This window comes from Tachyglossus aculeatus, chromosome 2 (genome assembly GCF_015852505.1).
Source record: "Tachyglossus aculeatus isolate mTacAcu1 chromosome 2, mTacAcu1.pri, whole genome shotgun sequence".
Lineage (NCBI taxonomy): Eukaryota > Metazoa > Chordata > Mammalia > Monotremata > Tachyglossidae > Tachyglossus > Tachyglossus aculeatus.
In genome coordinates, this window is record NC_052067.1 from 175,074,936 (window position 1) to 175,093,081 (window position 18,146).

At 48.3% G+C, this 18,146-nt stretch overlaps 1 protein-coding gene across 1 annotated transcript in view; it reads left to right on the forward strand.

Moving 5' to 3' along the window:
* Nucleotides 1–664: 664 nt before the first annotated feature.
* PYROXD1 (pyridine nucleotide-disulphide oxidoreductase domain 1) overlaps nt 665–18,146 on the forward strand; it is a 32,781-nt gene continuing 15,299 nt past the window's right edge. The window contains exons 1-6 of the mRNA XM_038765414.1: nt 665–757; nt 5,765–5,845; nt 6,642–6,761; nt 12,116–12,244; nt 12,632–12,705; nt 13,603–13,763. Of these exons, the coding sequence (XP_038621342.1) occupies nt 665–757; nt 5,765–5,845; nt 6,642–6,761; nt 12,116–12,244; nt 12,632–12,705; nt 13,603–13,763 (658 nt within the window). The remainder of the gene's footprint in view (nt 758–5,764; nt 5,846–6,641; nt 6,762–12,115; nt 12,245–12,631; nt 12,706–13,602; nt 13,764–18,146) is intronic.

Consider the following 18,146-nt stretch of genomic DNA (forward strand, 5'->3'; position numbering starts at 1 on the left):
AAGGGCTTAGTCCAGTGCTCTGCACACAGTAACCACTCCATAAACATGAGTGAGTGAATGAATGAATGAATGAATGAATGAATGAAAGAAAGAAAACTAATCCGCAAGTCTGTCTAGGGTGGGAGTTCAGGAATCCTCCCATTGGCCCATCGCCGCATCGCCCCGCCCATCTCCTCGTCCGGCGCCCACCTCCCCGCCCATTGGTCCGTCTCCCCGCCCGTCTCCCCGCCTATTGGCCCATCGCCGCATCGCCCCGCCCATCTCCTCGTCCGGCGCCCACCTCCCCGCCCATTGGCCCGTCTCCCCGCCCGTCTCCCCGCCCATTGGCCCGTCGTCCCATCGCCCATTGGCCCACCTCCTCGTCCGGCGCCCACCTCTCCCCGCCCATTGGTCCGTCTCCCCCGCCCATCGGCCTTTAGCCCCGCCCACCTCCCCCAGGACCCCTCCCATCGCCCTTTCTGGCGTCCTTCGGGGCCCACCGCCCCGCCCACCGCCTCCCCGCCCATTGGTCGCCGGCCCGCCCGTCTCCCCGCCCATTGGCCCGTCTCCCTCCGGCCCCGCCCACCTGGGGGGCGTGGCCGGGCCCGCGGCGCCGCAGACGGAGGCGCGGGGAGGAGGCGGTTGCGGCCCGGCGGCGGCGGCGGCGGGCATCCCGGCGGCCGGCATGGAGGAGGAGGCGGCGGCGGCGGCGGCGGCGGGGCGGGGGAAGTTCGTGGTGGTCGGCGGCGGCATCGCGGGGGTCACGTGCGCCGAGCAGGCCAGTCACGCTCCATCCGGGGCATCGCCGGGGGGGGGGAGGGGCCATCAGTCAATCAATCAATCAATCAATCAATCAGATTGATTGACCGCTTCCCCCCCGCCTTACCTCCTTCCCTTCCCCACAGCACCTGTATATATGTAGATATGTTTGTACAGATTTGTTACTCTATTCATTTATCTTACTTGTCCATATCTGTTCTATTTATTTTATTTTGTTAATATGTCTTGTTTTGTTGTCCGTCTCCCCCTTCTAGACTGTGAGCCCGCTGTTGGGTAGGGACCGTCTCTATATGTTGCCCAACTAGTACTTCCCAAGCGCTTAGTACACTGCTCTGCACACAGTAAGCGCTCAATAAATACGATGGATTGATTGAGCGCTTCTCCCCCCCCGCCTTACCTCCTTCCCTTCCCCACAGCACCTGTATATATGTATATATGTTTGTACATATTTATTACTGTATTTATTTTACTTGTACATATCTATTCTATTTATTTTATTTTGTTGGTATGTTTGATTTTGTTCTATGTCTCCCCCTTTTAGACTGTGAGCCCACTGTTGGGTAGGGACTGTCTCTAGATGTTGCCAACTTGTATTTCCCGAGCGCTTAGTACAGTGCTCTGCACTCAGTAAGCACTCAATAAATACGATTGATTGAGCGCTTCCCCCCCACCTTACCTCCTTCCCTTCCCCACAGCACCTGTATATATGTATACATGTTTGTACATATTTATTTTACTTGTACATATCTATTCTATTTATTTTATTTTGTTAATATGTTTTGTTCTGTTGTCTGTCTCCCCCTTCTAGACTGTGAGCCCGGTATTGGGTAGGGACCGTCTCTAGATGTTGCCAACTTGTACTTCCCAAGCGCTTAGTACAGTGCTCTGCACACAGTAAGCGCTCAATAAATACGATTGATTGATTGACTGATTGATTGAGTGCTTCCCCTCCGCCTTACCTCCTTCCCTTCCCCACAGCACCTGTATATATGTATATATGTTTGTACGGATTTATTACCCCATTTATTTATTTATTTTACTTGTACATGTCTATTCTATTTATTTTATTTTGTTAATCTGTTTGGTTTTGTTCTCTGTCTCCCCCTTCTAGACTGTGAGCCCGCTGTTGGGTAGGGACCGTCTCTATATGTTGCCAACTTGTACTTCCCAAGCGCTTAGTACAGTGCTCTGCACACAGTAAGCGCTCAATAAATATGATTGATTGTTTGATTGATTCCTCTGCGCAGCGCTCTGTAGTACACAGGCTCGGTTGACCCTATCGTCCCTGCCCAAAGGAGCCTACAGTCCTAGTAATATGTTTATGAATGACATTTATATTCAATTATTATGAATGTTATTATTATGGCTTTTGTTAAGCGTTTACTATGTTCTGAGCACTGGTGGGGGGCTACAAGGTCATCGGATTGTAGTAAGCTCTTAACAAATACCATCATTATTATTATTATCCCCCTGCATCCCCGCCCTCCCCCTCCCCTCCAGTCCCACCCCTTTCTTCCCCCACCCTCATTCTCACCCCTCTTTTATCCCCCTGCCCCTTCCCCAGCCCCCCATCCTCTATATATACCTGCATATATGTTTGTATATATTTATTACTCTACTTATTTTACTTGTACATATTTATTCTATTTTATTTTGTTAATATAAAAATAATAATGGTATTTGTTAAGCGCTTACTTTGTGCAAAGCACTGGTCTAAGCGCTGGGGAGGTTACAAGGTGATCAGGTTGTCCCACGGGGGGCTCACGGTTTTAATCCCCATTTTCCAGACGAGGTAACTGAGGCACAGAGAAGTTAAGTGACTTGCCCATTGTCTGTCTCCCCCTTCTAGACTGTGAACCCACTGTTGGGTAGGGACCGTCTCTATATGTTGCCAACTTGTACTTCCCAAGCGCTTAGTACAGTGCTCTGCGGACAGGAAGTGCTCAATAAATACGATTGAATGAATGAGTGAATAAATCGGATTGAACCACGTGGGGCTCACCAGTCTTCATCCCCCTTTTACAGATGAGGGAACTGAGGCCCGGAGAAGTTAAGTGACTTGCCCAAATTCACACAGCTAAGTACTTAGAACAGTGCTTTGCACATATAATAATAATAATAGTATTTGTTAAGCACTTACTATGTGCCAAGCACTGTTCTAAGCGCTGGGGAGGTTACAAGGTGATCAGGTTACCCCACGGGGGGCTCACAGTTTTAATCCCCATTTTCCAGACGAGGGAATTTAGGCCCAGAGAAGTGAAGTGACTCGCCCAAAGTCACAGCTGACAAGTGGCGGAGCTGGAATTTGAACCCATGACCTCTGACTACAAAGCCCGGGCTCTTTCTAGTTAGCCACACTGCACATAGTAAGCGCTTAATAAATGCCATTATTATTATTATTATTAAGTGGCAGAGCCGGGATTAGAACCCATGACCTCTGACACCCAAGCCTGGACTCTTTCCACTGAGCCATGCTGCTTCTCTATAACACGAATAATATAATTATGTAACTTGTTAATAATGTAATATAATAATAATGGTATTTGTTAAGCACTTACTATGTGCCAAGCACTGTTCTAAGCCCTGGGGTGGGGAGTGGCTACAAGGTGATCAGGTTATCCCATGTGGGGCTCACAGTCTTAATCTCCATTTTACAGATGAGGTCACTGAGGCCCAGAGAGGTGAAGTGACTTGCCTAAAGTCACCCAGCTGACAAGTGGCAGAGCCGGGACTAGACCCCACAACCTCTGACTCCCAAGCCCACATTCTTTCCACTAAGGAGAAGCAGCATGGCTCAGTGGAAAGAGCAAGGGCTTTGGAGTCAGAGGTCATGGGTTCAAATCTCCGCTTGTCCAACTGTCAGCTGTGTGACTTTGGGCGAGTCACTTCACTTCTCTGTGCCTCAGTTACCTCATCCGTAAAACGGGGAATGAAACTGTGAGCCCCCCGTGGGACAACCTGATCACCTTGTAACCTCCCCAGCGCTTAGAACAGTGCTTTGCACATAGTAAGCGCTTAATAAATGCCATCATTATTATCATCATCATCAATCGTATTTATTGAGCACTTACTGTGTGCAGAGCACTGTACTAAGTGCTTGGGAAGTACAAGTTGGTAACATATAGAGACAGTCCCTACCCAGCAGTGGGCTCACAGTCTAAAAGGGGGAGACAGAGAACAAAACCAAACATACTAACAAAATAAAATAAATAGAATAGATATGTACAAGTAAAATAAATAAATAAATAAATAGAGTAATAAATATGTATCATTATTATTAAGCCACAGCCCTTATTTCTTAAGCGCTTACTCTGTGCCAAGCACTGTTCTAAGCACTGGGGGGAGATACAAGATAATCAGGTTATCCCACGTGGGGCTCACAGTCTTCGTCCCCATTTGACAGATGAGGGAACTGAGGCACAGAGAAGTTAAGTGGCTCCCCCAGGGTCACACAGCAGACAAGTGGCGGAGCCGGGATTGGAACCCATGACCTCTGACTCCCAAGCCCGAGCTCTTTCCACTGAGCCATGCTTCTTTTCTAGTATATAAGTGGTGTGGGGCTGGGAGGAGGGAATGAATAAAGGGAGCAAGTCAGGACGACGCTGAAGGGAGTGGAAGAAGAGGAACAGAGGGCTTAGTCAGGGAAGCAGTGTGGCCTAGTGGGAAGACCCCAGGCCTGGGAGTGAGAGGACGTGGGTTCTAGATTTTTCATTCATTCATTCAATCGTATTTATTGAGCGCTTACTGTGTGCAGAGCACTGTACTGAGCGCTTGGGAAGTACAAGTTGTCAACGTATAGAAACGGTCCCTACCCAACAGTGGGCTCACAGTGTAGAAGGGGGAGACAGACAACATCATCATCAATCATCAATCATATTTATTGAGCGCTTACTATGTGCAGAGCACTGTACTAAGCGCTTGGGAAGTACAAATTGGCAACATATAGAGACAGTCCCTACCCAACAGTGGGCTCACAGTCTAAAAGGGGAAGGCAGAGAACAAAACCAAACATACTAACAAAATAAAATAAATAGAATAGATATGTACAAGTAAAATAAATAGAGTAATAAATATGTACAAACATATATACATATATACAGGTGCTGTGGGGAAGGGAAGGAGGTAAGAAGGGGGGGATGGAAAACATATTAACAGAATAAAATAAATAGAATAAATATGTATGCTGTGTGATCCTGAGCAAGTCCCTTCACTTCTCCGGGCCTCAGCGAATGAATGAATACAGACATTATTATAAATAAAGTGCTTTGGTGAGGAGGAAGGGGTGAATAAGGAGTGCAAATCCAAGTGCAAAGGTGACACAGAAAGGGGCGGGAGAAGAGGAAATGAGGGCTTAGTCTGGGAAGGCCTCTTGGAGGAAATGGGCCTTCAATAAGGCTTCGTAGGTTGGGAGAGTGATCGTCTGTCAGATAAAAAGAACGATAATAATAATGGTGTTTGTTAAGCCCTTACTATGTGCCATGCACTGTTCTAAGTGCTGGGATGGAGTTCCAGGTGAGGGGCAGGACGTGGGTGAGAGGTCGACTGCGAAGAGATGGAGTTACAGGGAGGAGGTAGGCATTAGAGGAGCAAAGTGTAGGGGCTGGGTTGTAATAGATCAGGGAGGTGAGATAAGAGGAGGGCAAGGTGACTGACTGCTTTAAAGCCAGAGGTAAGGAGTTTCTGTTTGCAGAGGTGAATGAGCAACCACTGGAGATCCTTGAGGAGTGGGGAAACATGGGCTGAACATTTTTGTAGAAAAACGATCCAGGCAGCAGAATGAAATGTGGACTGCAATGGGGAGAGACCGACTTTAAATGTAGCACAAATTCTGTTTAAAATGCCACTGCTTAAAACCACTTAGAACAGTACTTGGCATATAGTAAGCGCTTAACAAATACCATTATTATTAAAAGCCACGTTCCAGATGCCCAGTTACGATTGAATGAATGAGTGCCTGAATTGCTGCCCGTATTGACTTGTCATAACTTGTTCATTTCTTGGCAAGTTGGCTGTTCAGTTTCCATCAGAAGACATTCTCTTGGTGACCTCTTCTCCGGTTATTAAAGCCGTGACAAACTTTAAGCAGGTAAGGACCTGGGATACGTGTTTCTGGTGGCAGGAAATGGGAATCAGTCAGCCAATCAATCGTATTTATTGAGTGCTTACTGTGTGCAGAGAACTGTACTAAACACTTGGATGAGTACAATATAACAGAGTCAGTAGACATGTTCTCTGCCCACAAAAAGCTTGCAGTTTACAGGGGGAGATGGACATTAATGTAAATAAGTAAATTACAGATGTGGACATAAAGGCTGTGGGACTGAAAGTGAGGTAATAAAGAGTGGCAGTCCAAGTTCTAGGGTGATGCAGAAGGGAGTGAGAGAAGAAGTGGAATTTTTTTGTGAAACGGAGGGACAGCGGGACTTGGGTATGGACTCTGTTCAGAAGCAGCGGGACTCAGTGAATAGATCACCGAAGGACCTGGGTTCTAATCCCACCTCTGCCACTTGTCTGCTGGGCGATCTTAGGCAAGTCTCTTAACTTCTCTGGGCCTCTGTTACCTCGTCTGTAAAATGGGGATTGACGGTGAGCCCCACGTGGGACCCAGACTATGTCCAACCCAATTAGCTCTTATCTACCCCAGTGCTTCGTACAGTGCCTGGCACACAGGATTTAACAAATGATGTAAAACCATAAAAACCTCTGGGTCAGTTGAGGATGGTCCGGTGATTCAGACCAAAGGCAGTGATGCCCGCGGAGATACATTGAACATGCTGTCCTAGGCAAATCCCTGTATCCAGTACGTTCCCTTGCCTTTAGCTTGTGAAAAAAAACTCCCGCTGCCTTCACCATGCGCGACGCTCTCTGTCTGTCCGATGCAGGTGTCCCGAACGCTGGAAGAATTCAATGTTGAGGAGCAGCCAAGCTTCATCTTGGAAAAGCGCCACCCTAACATCAAAGTTATAGAATCAGGAGTGAAGCAGCTGAAAAGTAAAGAGCACGTAAGGAAACTTTTTCTCCTCCTTTTCTTCCTATACCTCCTCTTCCTCCTCCTCCTGCTGCCATGGTAACAGTGAGAATTATCATCATCATCATCATCAGTGGCATTTATTGAGTGCTTACTGTGAGTACTAAGTGCTTGGAAGAGTACAGTACAACAAAGTTAATAGAAACATACCTGTCCACAATGAACTTACAGTCTAGAGGAGACTAGAATACCTGAGTTCTTTTTAGGGCTTTTATTATCAAAGCGCCTTACCTTAAGTAATTTTAATTAAACCCTCACAGAACCCCTGTGAGATAGAGTTCAGATACATTTTTAAGCACTTACTACATCTAAATGATGAGGAGGAGAAGCCGCCTGTGGCCTAGTGGAAAGAACTTGGGGCTTGGAGTCAGAGAACCTAATAATTGCATTTATTAGGAGCTTACTATGTAATAATAAGTCAAGGGGAGGACGGGTTTTGGGTGGGAAGGTGAAGCGTTCCATTTTGAACACGTTACGTTTGAAGCACTAGAGGGACATCCAGTTAGAGTTGTCTTGAAGGCAGAAGGAAATGCGAGACTGCAGAGAAGGAGAGAGATCAGGGCTGGAGAGGTAGATTGAAATAATCCACATAGAGGTGGTAGTTGAAGCCATGGGAGAGAAGAATGAGTTCTCAAAGGGAGTGGGTCTGAATGAAGGATAGAAGGGGACCCAGAATTGTATCAACCTCAGTGTCTAGTGTGCAATAAAGCCATAATACTGCAGTAAGTATCAATCTGAAGATTGATCATTTTTTAAATTTATTGCACTACATACCTTTCAGGGTCGATTTTCCGGCTTGCCATCACCTGTAAGAGGGAAAGGTGATTAGGGCAGATAGAAAAAATAAAAATCAGTTGTTAGCAGTTTCCCAGAAAATTTTGAGAGAAAACTGAAAATATTGACTCAAAGGGCATGAGACAAAAAACTCCTCACCAACAGCGTTAAAAAAAAAAGCAGTCAATCCCCTTTCCCCCTCCTACGTCACCTCGCTACTCTCCTACTACGACCCAGGCCACACACTTCGCATCTCTAATGCCAGCCTTCTCACTGTGCCTCCATCTCTTCTGTCTCCTGGCCAACCCCTGGCCCACGTCCTGCCTCCGTCCTACAATCTCACAATCTCATAATCTCCTCAAATCTCACAATGACTCTCCCCCTTCAAAGCCTTAGTGAAGGCCCATCTCCTCCAAGAGGCCTTCCCAGACTAAGCCTTCCTTACCTCTTCTCCCCCTCCCTCCTGTGTCCCCCCGACTCTCTCCAGGATTCATCTCCCCATCCCAGCCCTACAGCACTTATGCAGATATCTGTAATTGTATTTATTTCTACTAATGTCTGTCTCTCCCTCTAAAGTGTAAGTTCATTGTGGGCAGGGAATGTATGTATTTACTGTATTGTCCTCTCCCAAGCACTTAGTACAGTGCTCTGCACACAGTAAGCGCTCAATAAATACAATTGAATGACTAGATCCCGGGCCTGGGAGTCAGAGGGACCTGAATTCTAATCCTGGCTCTGCCATTTATCTGCTCTGTGACTTTGGGCAAGTTACTTCACTTCTCTGGGCCTCAGTATCCTCATCTGTAAGATGGGGGTTGAGACTGTGAGGCCCATGTGGGTCAGGGACTGTGTCCAAACTAGTTATCTTGTATCTACCCCTTTGCTTAGTACAGTGTGTGGCACCTAGGAAGTTCTTAACAAATGCTTAAAACACCTCTTGAAGTCCGGGGATAGGAAGGTAGATGGAAGCAGGGGAATCTGTGTGGGCAGAGAGGAAGCATCATCCTTCATGGTGAGACCCTCACCCCATCCCACCCTCTTTGACTGCCCTCCTGTTGACGAGTAGTTTTACCCACCAAGATACAAGTGTGTCCCCCTGTCCCCCCCCCTGCTGCCCCAAATCCCATCCCCCTTGTCCTGTCGTCATCCCCCTTCCCCGCTGCTGCACTGGCTTACTTGTTTTGATGTCTGCCTCCTCAATTCTAGACTGTGAGCCCACTGTTGGGTAGGTACCGTCTCTATATGTTGCCAACTTGTACTTCCCAAGCACTTAGTACAGTGCTCTGCACACAGCGCTCAATAAATACGATTGATTCTAGACTGTGAGCCCGTTGTTGGGCAGGGATTGTCTCTGTTGCCAAATTGTACTTTTGAAGCACTTAGTACAGTGCTCTGCACACAGTAAGCACTCAATAAATACGATTGAATGAATGAATTTAAGCGCCTACTATGGGCCAAACACTATACCAAGTGCTGGGGTGGTTACAAGCAAATTTTTTGGACACAGTAGCTGTCCCACATGGGGCTCACAGTCTCAATCCCCATTTTACAGATGAGGTAACTGAGGCCCTTAGAACTGAAGTGACTTGACCAAGGTCACGCAGCTGACAAGTGGTGGACCAGAATTAGAACCCATGACCTTCTGACTTCCGGCCCGTGCTGTAGCCACTACCAAGCACTGTTCTAATCTCTAGGGTAGATACAAGGTAACCTGGTTGGACACAGTCCCTCGTCCCACACAGGGCACCCGATCTAAGTAGAAGGGAGAACAAGGATTGAATCCCCATTTTACAGTTGAGGAAACCGGATTGAATCCCCATTTTACAGTTGAGGAAACCGAGACAGAAGTTAAATGACTTGCCCAAGGTCACCCAGCAGGCAATTAACAGCGCTTAGAACAGTGAGCACTTAACAAATACCATCATTATTATTATTATTATTAACAGAGCTGGGGTTAGACTCTAGGTCATTCATTCATTCAATCATATTGAGCGCTTACTGTGTGTAGAGCACTGTACTAAGCGCTTGGAAAGTACAATTCAGCACCAAATAGGGACAATCCCTGCCCAACAACGGGCTCACAGTCTAGGCAGGAGGAGACAGACATCAAAACTGTGAGCCCACTCTTCTAGACTGTGAGCCCACTGTTGGGTAGGGACCGTCTCTATATGTTGCCAACTTGTACTTCCCAAGTGCTTAGTACAGTGCTCTGCACACAGTAAGTGCTCAATAAATACAATTGAATGAATGAAAAACAAGTAAACAGGGAGTCATCTGACTCCGAGACCCGTGGTTCTTTCCAGTAGGCTATGTTGCTTTCTGATCTGGCTTCTAATACCGATTCTGACACTTACCTGCTGTGTGACCTGGGACATGTCACTTAACTTATTTGTCCCTCAGTTCTCTGATCCATAAAATGGAGATAATAATAATAATAATAATAATAATAATAATAATAATGGCATTTGTTAGTGCTTACTATGTGCTGATCACTGTTCTAAGCACTGGGGTAGATACAAGGTAATCAGGTTTAATCCCTCTCCCTCCCGCTTAGACTGTGAGTCCCATGTGGGACAGGGACTATATTTGACCACATTATCCTGTATAATAATTATAATAATGATGGCATTTATTAAGTGCTTACTATGTGCAAAGCACTGTTCTAAGCGCTGGGGAGGTTACAAAGTGATCCGGTTGTCCCACGGGGGGCTCACAGTCTTAATCCCCATTTTACAGGTGAGGGAACTGAGGCCCAGAGAAGTTAAGTGACTTGCCCAAAGTCACACAGCTGACAATGGGCGGAGCTGGGATTTGAACCCATGACCTCTGACTCCAAAGCCCGCACTCTTTCCACTGAGCCACGCTGCTTCTCATCTCCCCAGAACTAGGTACAGATGTCCAAGACTGAGCTCCTTATCCTCCCTCCCAAACCCTGTCCTCTCCCTGACTTTCCCATCACTGTAGACGGCACTATCATCCTTCCCGTCTCACAAGCCCGCAACCTTGGTGTCATCCACAACTCCGCTCTCTCGTTCACCCCACACATCCAATCCGTCACCAAAACCTGCTGGTCTCACCTGTGCAACATCTCCAAGATCCGCCCTTTCCTCTCCATCCAAACCACTACCTTGCTGGTTCAGTCTCTCATCCTCTCCCTACTGGATTACTGTATCAGCCTCCTCTCTGATCTCCCATCCTCCTGTCTCTCCCTGCTTCGATCTATACTTCACTCTGCTGCCCGGATTATCTTTGTACAGACACGCTCTGGGCATGTCACTCCCCTCCTCAAAAATCTCCATTGGTTGCCTGTCAACCTATGAATCAAGCAAACACTCCTCACTCTCAGCTTCAGGCTTTCCATTCCCTCGCCCCCTCCTACCTCACCTCCCTTCTCTCCTTCTCCAGCCCAGCCCACACCCTCCGCTCCTCTGCCGCTAACCTCCTCACTGGGCCTCGTTCTTGCCTGTCTTGCAGTCAACCCCATCCTTCCCCTGGCCTGGAATGCCCTTCCTCCATACATCCACTAAACTAGCTCTCTTCCTCCCTTCAAAGCCCTACTGAGAGCTCACCTCCTCCAGGAGGCCTTCCCAGACAGAGCCCCCTTTTTCCTCTCCTCTTCCCCTCCCCATCGCCCCCCCCACCCTACCTCCTTCCCCTCCCCATAGTACTTGTATATATTGGTACAGATTTATTACTCTGTTTATTTTACTTGTACACATTTAGTACTCTATTTTATTAATGATGTGCATATAGCTATAATTCTATGTATTCTGACAGTTTTGACACCTGTCTACATGTTTTGTTGTCTGTCTCCTCCTTCTAGACTGTGAGCCCGTTGTTGGGTACGTCTCCATATGTTGCCAACTTGTACTTCCCAAGTGCTTAGTACAGTGCTCTACACACAGTAAGCGCTCAATAAATACGATTGAATGAATGAATGACACATAGTAGGCACTTAACAGACTCCCAGACCTGGACTCTTCCCCCTCAGCTTCCGTATAGATCTGAATTATCATTTGCAGTTGTTTAAGGGTGTAAACACGTAAGCAGTCCATGGGCAAGAAGCAGCTTGCCTTGCCTGGAGTTAATGAACAATCAAACCCTTACATAGCACTGGTATTTACTGGGCACCATGTATTGTACTAAACGTTCAGGAAGTACCACACAGTGATGCGGAACGTTCCCCGCCCACAGAGAGTTTCCAGTCAAACTGGAAGCCTAGTGAAGTGTGAATGCTGCCAAGCAACCAGCCATCTTTTCTCTAGATTGGACGCTTCTCCAGGGCAGGGAACATGACTACCAACTCTGTTTTAGTGTACTGTCATTCATTCACTCAATTGTATTTAGCGCTTACTGTGTGCAGAGCGCTGTACTAAGTGCCAAGTACAGTGTTCTGCACTCAGTAAGCACTCAATAAATGCGATGGATCGATTCTCACTGCTCTCCAGGGCGCTTTCAAATTGATCACCCCAGAGGATCTGTGCTTTTCTGATCGAATGAACTGCTTATGTGGCCCTTAAACCGTCTCTCCTTTTTATGATTCATTCTTTGCAGAGCATCTTAACCGAAGGCGGCCAGGAGTTTGGGTATGAGAAACTCTGTCTGTGTGCTGGAGCCAGACCCAAGTTAATAGCTGAGGGAAATCCATACGTATTGGGAATCCGCGATACAGACAGTGCCAAGGTAATGCAAGCCCAGGGGTTGGAGGGCGAGGAAGGGAAAAGGGAAGGGGGTCCATTGTTCACTTGGAAATTGGGAAAGGACAATGAGGCCTCGAGGAGCAAGCGGACAGAGCTGGAGTCCTTTCAGTCGGTCAAGGCCAAGGGCCAGCCTAATGGCCTCTGCCCCAGCTGGGCTCCGACCCGGGGAGTGGCCCGGCGGAAAAAAGAGTTAGGGGTCTGCAGGTGGCTGGAAAATGGGCCGAGCAGATGGTGCCGAGCCCCGATCTTTTGGAGGGATTTTTTTTTTTAATGGTATTAGTGCCAGATACACTAAGCCCTGGGGTAGATAGAAGCTCGGGAATTGTGCTCTGCCACTGAATGCCGTCTGAGCGGTCTCTCTCGGATACAGGAATTTCAGAAGCAGCTGGCCAGAGCAAAAAGAATCACCGTCGTGGGAAATGGGGGTATCGCCCTGGAGTTAGTGTAAGTCAGCGTTTGTCGCTCCTTAATAATGTCCCTGGGGAGGGGCCAGGGGGCCGGGGGCATGAACTGGAGAGCAGGACCACCTTTGCCCACCGTGGGGCAGGGCCTGGGGGTCTTCAAAGAGGCCTCTGCTCCCAGGGGCCCTGGAAAGCACATAAACAGGTGCTTCCGGACATCAGGGCATCAGAAGTGGTGGGACCAGTGGTCCTCAGCTTCTGGTAGCCAGGGAGCTCCAGAGACAACCTGGTACCAGTTGGCATCCTTCCGGCCGGGGGTTTCAGTGGGCCCATGGGGCTCCAGGGCTGCCACCAGTCCATCGATTGATCCGTCCGGCTGTCGACCCCAAGCTCCAGGGGTCAATGGGGCCGGGGCACTGGGGGCTCAAGCCGCTTGGCTTCCCGACCACTGTAGACTGGGGGCCAGGGACTGATGACCCTTCTACCCTCTCATGTGTCTGCTTATTATTGTATTGGACTCTCCCAAGTGCTTAGTACAGTGCTGTTCACACAGTAAGCACTCAATAAATACAATTGACCGGCCAACTGACTGACTCCTGCCAAAGGGCCTGCGACAGCTGCGAGGGGCGAGCGACTCTCTCTGCCCCACTAAATGGTGGGAATCTCCTGCCTACTAATTCAGTTGTTGCACCCCGATTACTAAGCACAGCCCTCTGCACATAGTAAACGTTCAGTAAGTACCACCGATCAGTGGGCTGGTCCGTTAAGAGCTGGACTCCTTTCCAGTGGCGGATGGCTCCTGAGTGCTCAGCACAGCGCTCTGCATAAAGTAGACATTCAGTAAGTAGCATCGATGGGTGGGTTGGTTGGCTTGCAGCGGGGCTCCTTCTCTGGCCTGTGGACCCAGAGCCCTTGGGGATGAGCTGACGCTGCTTTTCAGGTATGAGATCGAAGGCTGCGAAGTGGTTTGGGCCATCAAAGACAAGGCCATCGGAAATACTTTCTTCGACGCAGGGGCGGCTGAATTCCTGGTGTCCAAGCTCAGCTCGGAGAAGCCCGAAGCCAAGATGACTTGTAAGAGAACGAAATACACCACAGAGGGTAAGAGGAGTCGAATACCTTTGCTTGTGCCTCCCGACTAATTAAAAGTTTAATTGATTGTCTTGATGAGTTAATATATTTTAAATAAGCACTTAACGAATACCCAGACCTGTGCTCTTTCCCCTCAGCCTCCTGATAGAGCTGAGTTATCATTTGCAGTTGTTTAAGGGTAGAAATGTAATACGTCAATAAGCTCTTTTGTACTGAGCTTGTAATAATAATGAAGATGATGGTTTTTATGGTATTTGTTAAGTACTTACTATGTACCAGGATCGCTTCTAAGCACCAGAGTTACTATAAAATTATCGGGTTGGACACAGTCCATGTCCCACGTGGAGTTCACCGTCTTAATCCCCATTTTACAGATGAAGTAACTGAGGCACAGAGAAGTAAAGTGTCTTTGTTAAGCACTCAGCAGGCTAGGGCTGGAGGCAGGATTAGAACCCAGGCCAGGCTGTGCTTCTTAGTGCTAGGCACCGAGCTAAGCTCTGAGATACATACCTAGGTAACCTGATCCAGACTCAATCCATGGCCCACCCGGGCCTCACCAGTGAAAAGGTGGAGAAAGCAGGTATCTTATCCCTATTTTATAGACGAGGGAACAGGCCCAGAGAGGTCAAGTGACTTGTCCAAGGTCACACTGCAGGCCGGCTGGGCTTTTGACTCCCAGTCCCGTGCTGTATCTGCTAACTTCCAAACGGCTACCACGTTAATCCAAGCATTTATCTTGCCCCACCTGGATTACTGTATCAGCCTCCTTGCTGACCTCCCTGCCTCTTGTCTCTCCCCACTCCAGTCATTCATTCATTCAGTCGTATTTATTAAGCGTTTACTGTGTGCAGAGCACCATACTAAGCACTTGGGAAGTACAAGTCGGCAACATGTAGAGATGGTCCCCACCCAACAACGGGCTACTTCACTCTGTTTCCTGGATCGCTTTTCTCCAGAAACGTTCAGTCCATGTTCCCCACTCCTCAAGAACCTCCAGTGGTGTCCATCCATCCCTGCATCAGGCAGAAATTCCTCACCATTGGCTTTCAATCCCCTTGTGCCCTCCTATCTCACCTCGCGGCTCTCCTACTCCAACCCAGCCCACACACTTCACTCCTTTAAAGCCAACCTACTCACTGTACCTCCATCTCATCTATTTCGCTACCTGCCTCTCGCCCATATTCTGCCTCCAACAGACGATGAGTCCCCCGCCTTCAAAGCCTTATTCAAGGCCAGCCTCCTCCAAGACAGCTTCCCTAAGTCCTCCTTTCCTCTTCTCCCACTCCTTTCTGCGTTGCCTCAGCCTGCTTCATTTATTCATCACCGCTCCCAGCCCCACGGCACTTATATCCACGTCTGTCATTTATTTATTTCTATTCATGTCTGTCTCTGTCTCTAGACTGTAAGTTCATTGTGGGCAGGGAATGTGTCTGTTATATTGTTACCTTGTACTCTCCCAAGCGCTTAGTACAATGCTATTCGCACAGCGCTCAATAAATGCAATTGACTGGCTGACAGACTAGACTAAACTGCCTCTGTAAACATTTGGAATCTCTTTCCCCAAAAATACATGGTAAAATCAATCCACAGCATGGCCTAGTAGAGCACAGGCCAGGAAGTGAGAAGGACCTGGGCTCTAGTCCTGGCTCTTCCACTTGTCTGCTGTGTGACCTTGGGCAAGTCTCTTCACTTCTCTGGGCCTCAGTTACCTCATCTGTAAAATGGGGATTGACCATGAGCCCCATGTGGAACAGGGACTCTGCCCAACCTGATTTGCTTGTCACACAGCAGACAAGTGGTGGAGGTGGAATTAGAACTCAGGTCCTCTCACCCCCAGGCCCGTTTTCTTGCCACTAGGCCACATTGCCTCATGCTTGATGAAGAGAGGAATGGGAGTCCTTTGGGGCCATTCGAGGAGTGGAAAGATGAGTGTATAACAATGCTTCAGAAAAATAAGTGAAGTTTGGACTGGAGAGGAGAGAGGCTGGAAGCAAGGGAGGTCAGCAAAGAGGCTGATGCAGTGTAAGTGAGCCAAGATATGACGAGTGCTTGGTCCAGCAGGCTGCCCATTTGGATGGAGAGGAAGGAGCGGATTCCATAAGTGTAAAGAAAGAACTGACACCATCTGGTGACAGGCCGAAGTTGGGGATTGAATGGGAAAGAAGCCGCATGGCCCAGTGGAAAAAGCACAGGCTGGGAGTCAGAGGACCTGGATTCCCGTCTCAGCTCTGCCACTCACTTGTTGGGGGTTGTTGGGCAACTCACTTAACTTCTCTGTGCCACGGTTTCCTCAGTTATTCAAGGGGGTAGTCAATACCTGTTCTCTCTCCTAGACTGTGAGCCCCATAGGGACTGTGTCTAACCTGATTAACTTGTACTACCCCAGTGCTTAGAACAGGGCTGGACACACAGTAAGTGCTCAACAAATACCACCGTCATTATTATTATTACAGAAGAGTTGTTGATGATGTCGACAATGATGGGAAATTTGAGAAGGGGAGATAAGTAGAGTTTCGGACCTGTTGAGTTTGGAGTGTCGGCGGGACATCCAAGTAGAGGTGCCTGGAAGGCAGGAGGAGGTGGGAGACTGCAGAGAAGGGGAGAGGTCAGGGCCAGAGGGATCGATGGGAGAGGAATTGGCCTGAGGTCTGAGCTGAAGCCGTGAGAGCAGACAAACTCACTGAGGAGTACGAGAGCCGTCTGTGCGCCACACGCACGCTTTGCACACTTTCAGAACCCCAGTGCTGTAAACCGCTTAAGGGAGCAGATTAGAAGCTTTCAAACAGATTAAGTTACCAAAAGCCACTTTGCCTCTGAACGTCTAAATTTGACCCCATCTCTCTGTTACCAAGATCTTAAACAATCGGAGACTGCAGAATACAGGGAAGGACATTTTCCCACCAAAAACACCTCCTGCACGTTCCCGCAGTCGAGTAATCCAATAATGATGGTCGTGATGGATGGGAATTAAAGATAGTGCGCTGAGCACTGGGCGAAATGCATAATAATCAGTTGGGACGCAGTGTCTGTCTCAGGTGGAGTGCACAGTTTAAGAGGTAGGAAGAGTGGGTCTCTTTTCCCCATTTTTCAGATGAAGACATTGAGACCCAAAGAGGTGAAGTGACTTGCCCAAGGTCACTCAGCAGGCCAGTGGAAAAGCTGGGACAGGAACTCGGATCTTGTGACTTCCAGCCCCAGGGTCCTTCCATTAGGCCATACTGCCTCCCTACAAATGTGGGATCGCATGTATGGCTGCATTTCCTGTTGCATTTTTTTAATGCCAGTCCACCCCGGGGCCCCAGTTTCTGAGGCCGGTCCAGGAGTGGGGGTTATTTTGTTGGGTTTAGGGGTTTTTTTTAGCATCTTTGTTAAGTACTTACTATGTTCCAGGCACTGTCCTAAGCGCTGGGGATGGTTTCAAGCTAATCAGGTTGGACCCAGTCCCTGTCCTACATATGGCTCACAATCTTAATCCCCATTTTACAGATGAGGGAACTGAGGCCCAGAGACGTGAAGGGATTTGCCCACAATCACACAGCAGACAAATGGAGCCAGAATTAGAACCCAGGTCCTCTAACTCCCAGGCCTGAGCTCTGTCTCACCCTCAAGATCTGCAGAGGTGGATGGAGCCAGGGTGCACTGCCAGTGTCCTGATATCGCCACCTCTCTATTGAGAAGTTCTGCTTTTTCTCAGCAAGGGGAGGGAATTTATTTAACCTGGGTCTCATCAGGTGTGAAGAAAACTTCCCGCTGTTGGCTTCAGTTGGGGAGTTTTGGTGGGTTTGCCCTTCGGATCAGCGAATAGGCAGGCTTCAGAGGTGGGGAACTTAAGTGGGAGAAAGCAGCATGGCCTAGTAGATAGAGTGTGGTCCTGGGCCTGGGAACCAGAAGGACTGGGTTCATTCATTCATTCAATCCATTGAGCGCTTACTGTGTATAAAAGCACTGTACTAAGCATTTGGGAGAGTACAGTACAACAGTAACAGACACGTTCCCTGCCCACAACGAACTCACAGTGTAGAGGGAGAGATGGTTCTAATCCCACCCCTGTCACTTGTCTGCTGGGTGACTTTGAGCAAGTCATTTAGCTTCTCTGGGTCTCAGCTCCCTCATCTGTAAAATGGGGATTGAGACTGTGAGCCCCATTTGGGATATGGACTGTTTTCAACCTGATTAGCTTGTAAAATGGGGATTGAGACTGTGAGCCCCATTTGGGATATGGACTGTTTTCAACCTGATTAGCTTGTATCTACCCCAGTGCTTAGTACAGTGCCTGGCGCAGAGTAAGCGCTCAATAAATACCATACCCGCCCCCCCCCAAAAAAAAAAGAAAGCCATAGAACATTCTGTGGGGTCAGATGGCCCACACCTTAACATGCCCCTTTTGAAGCA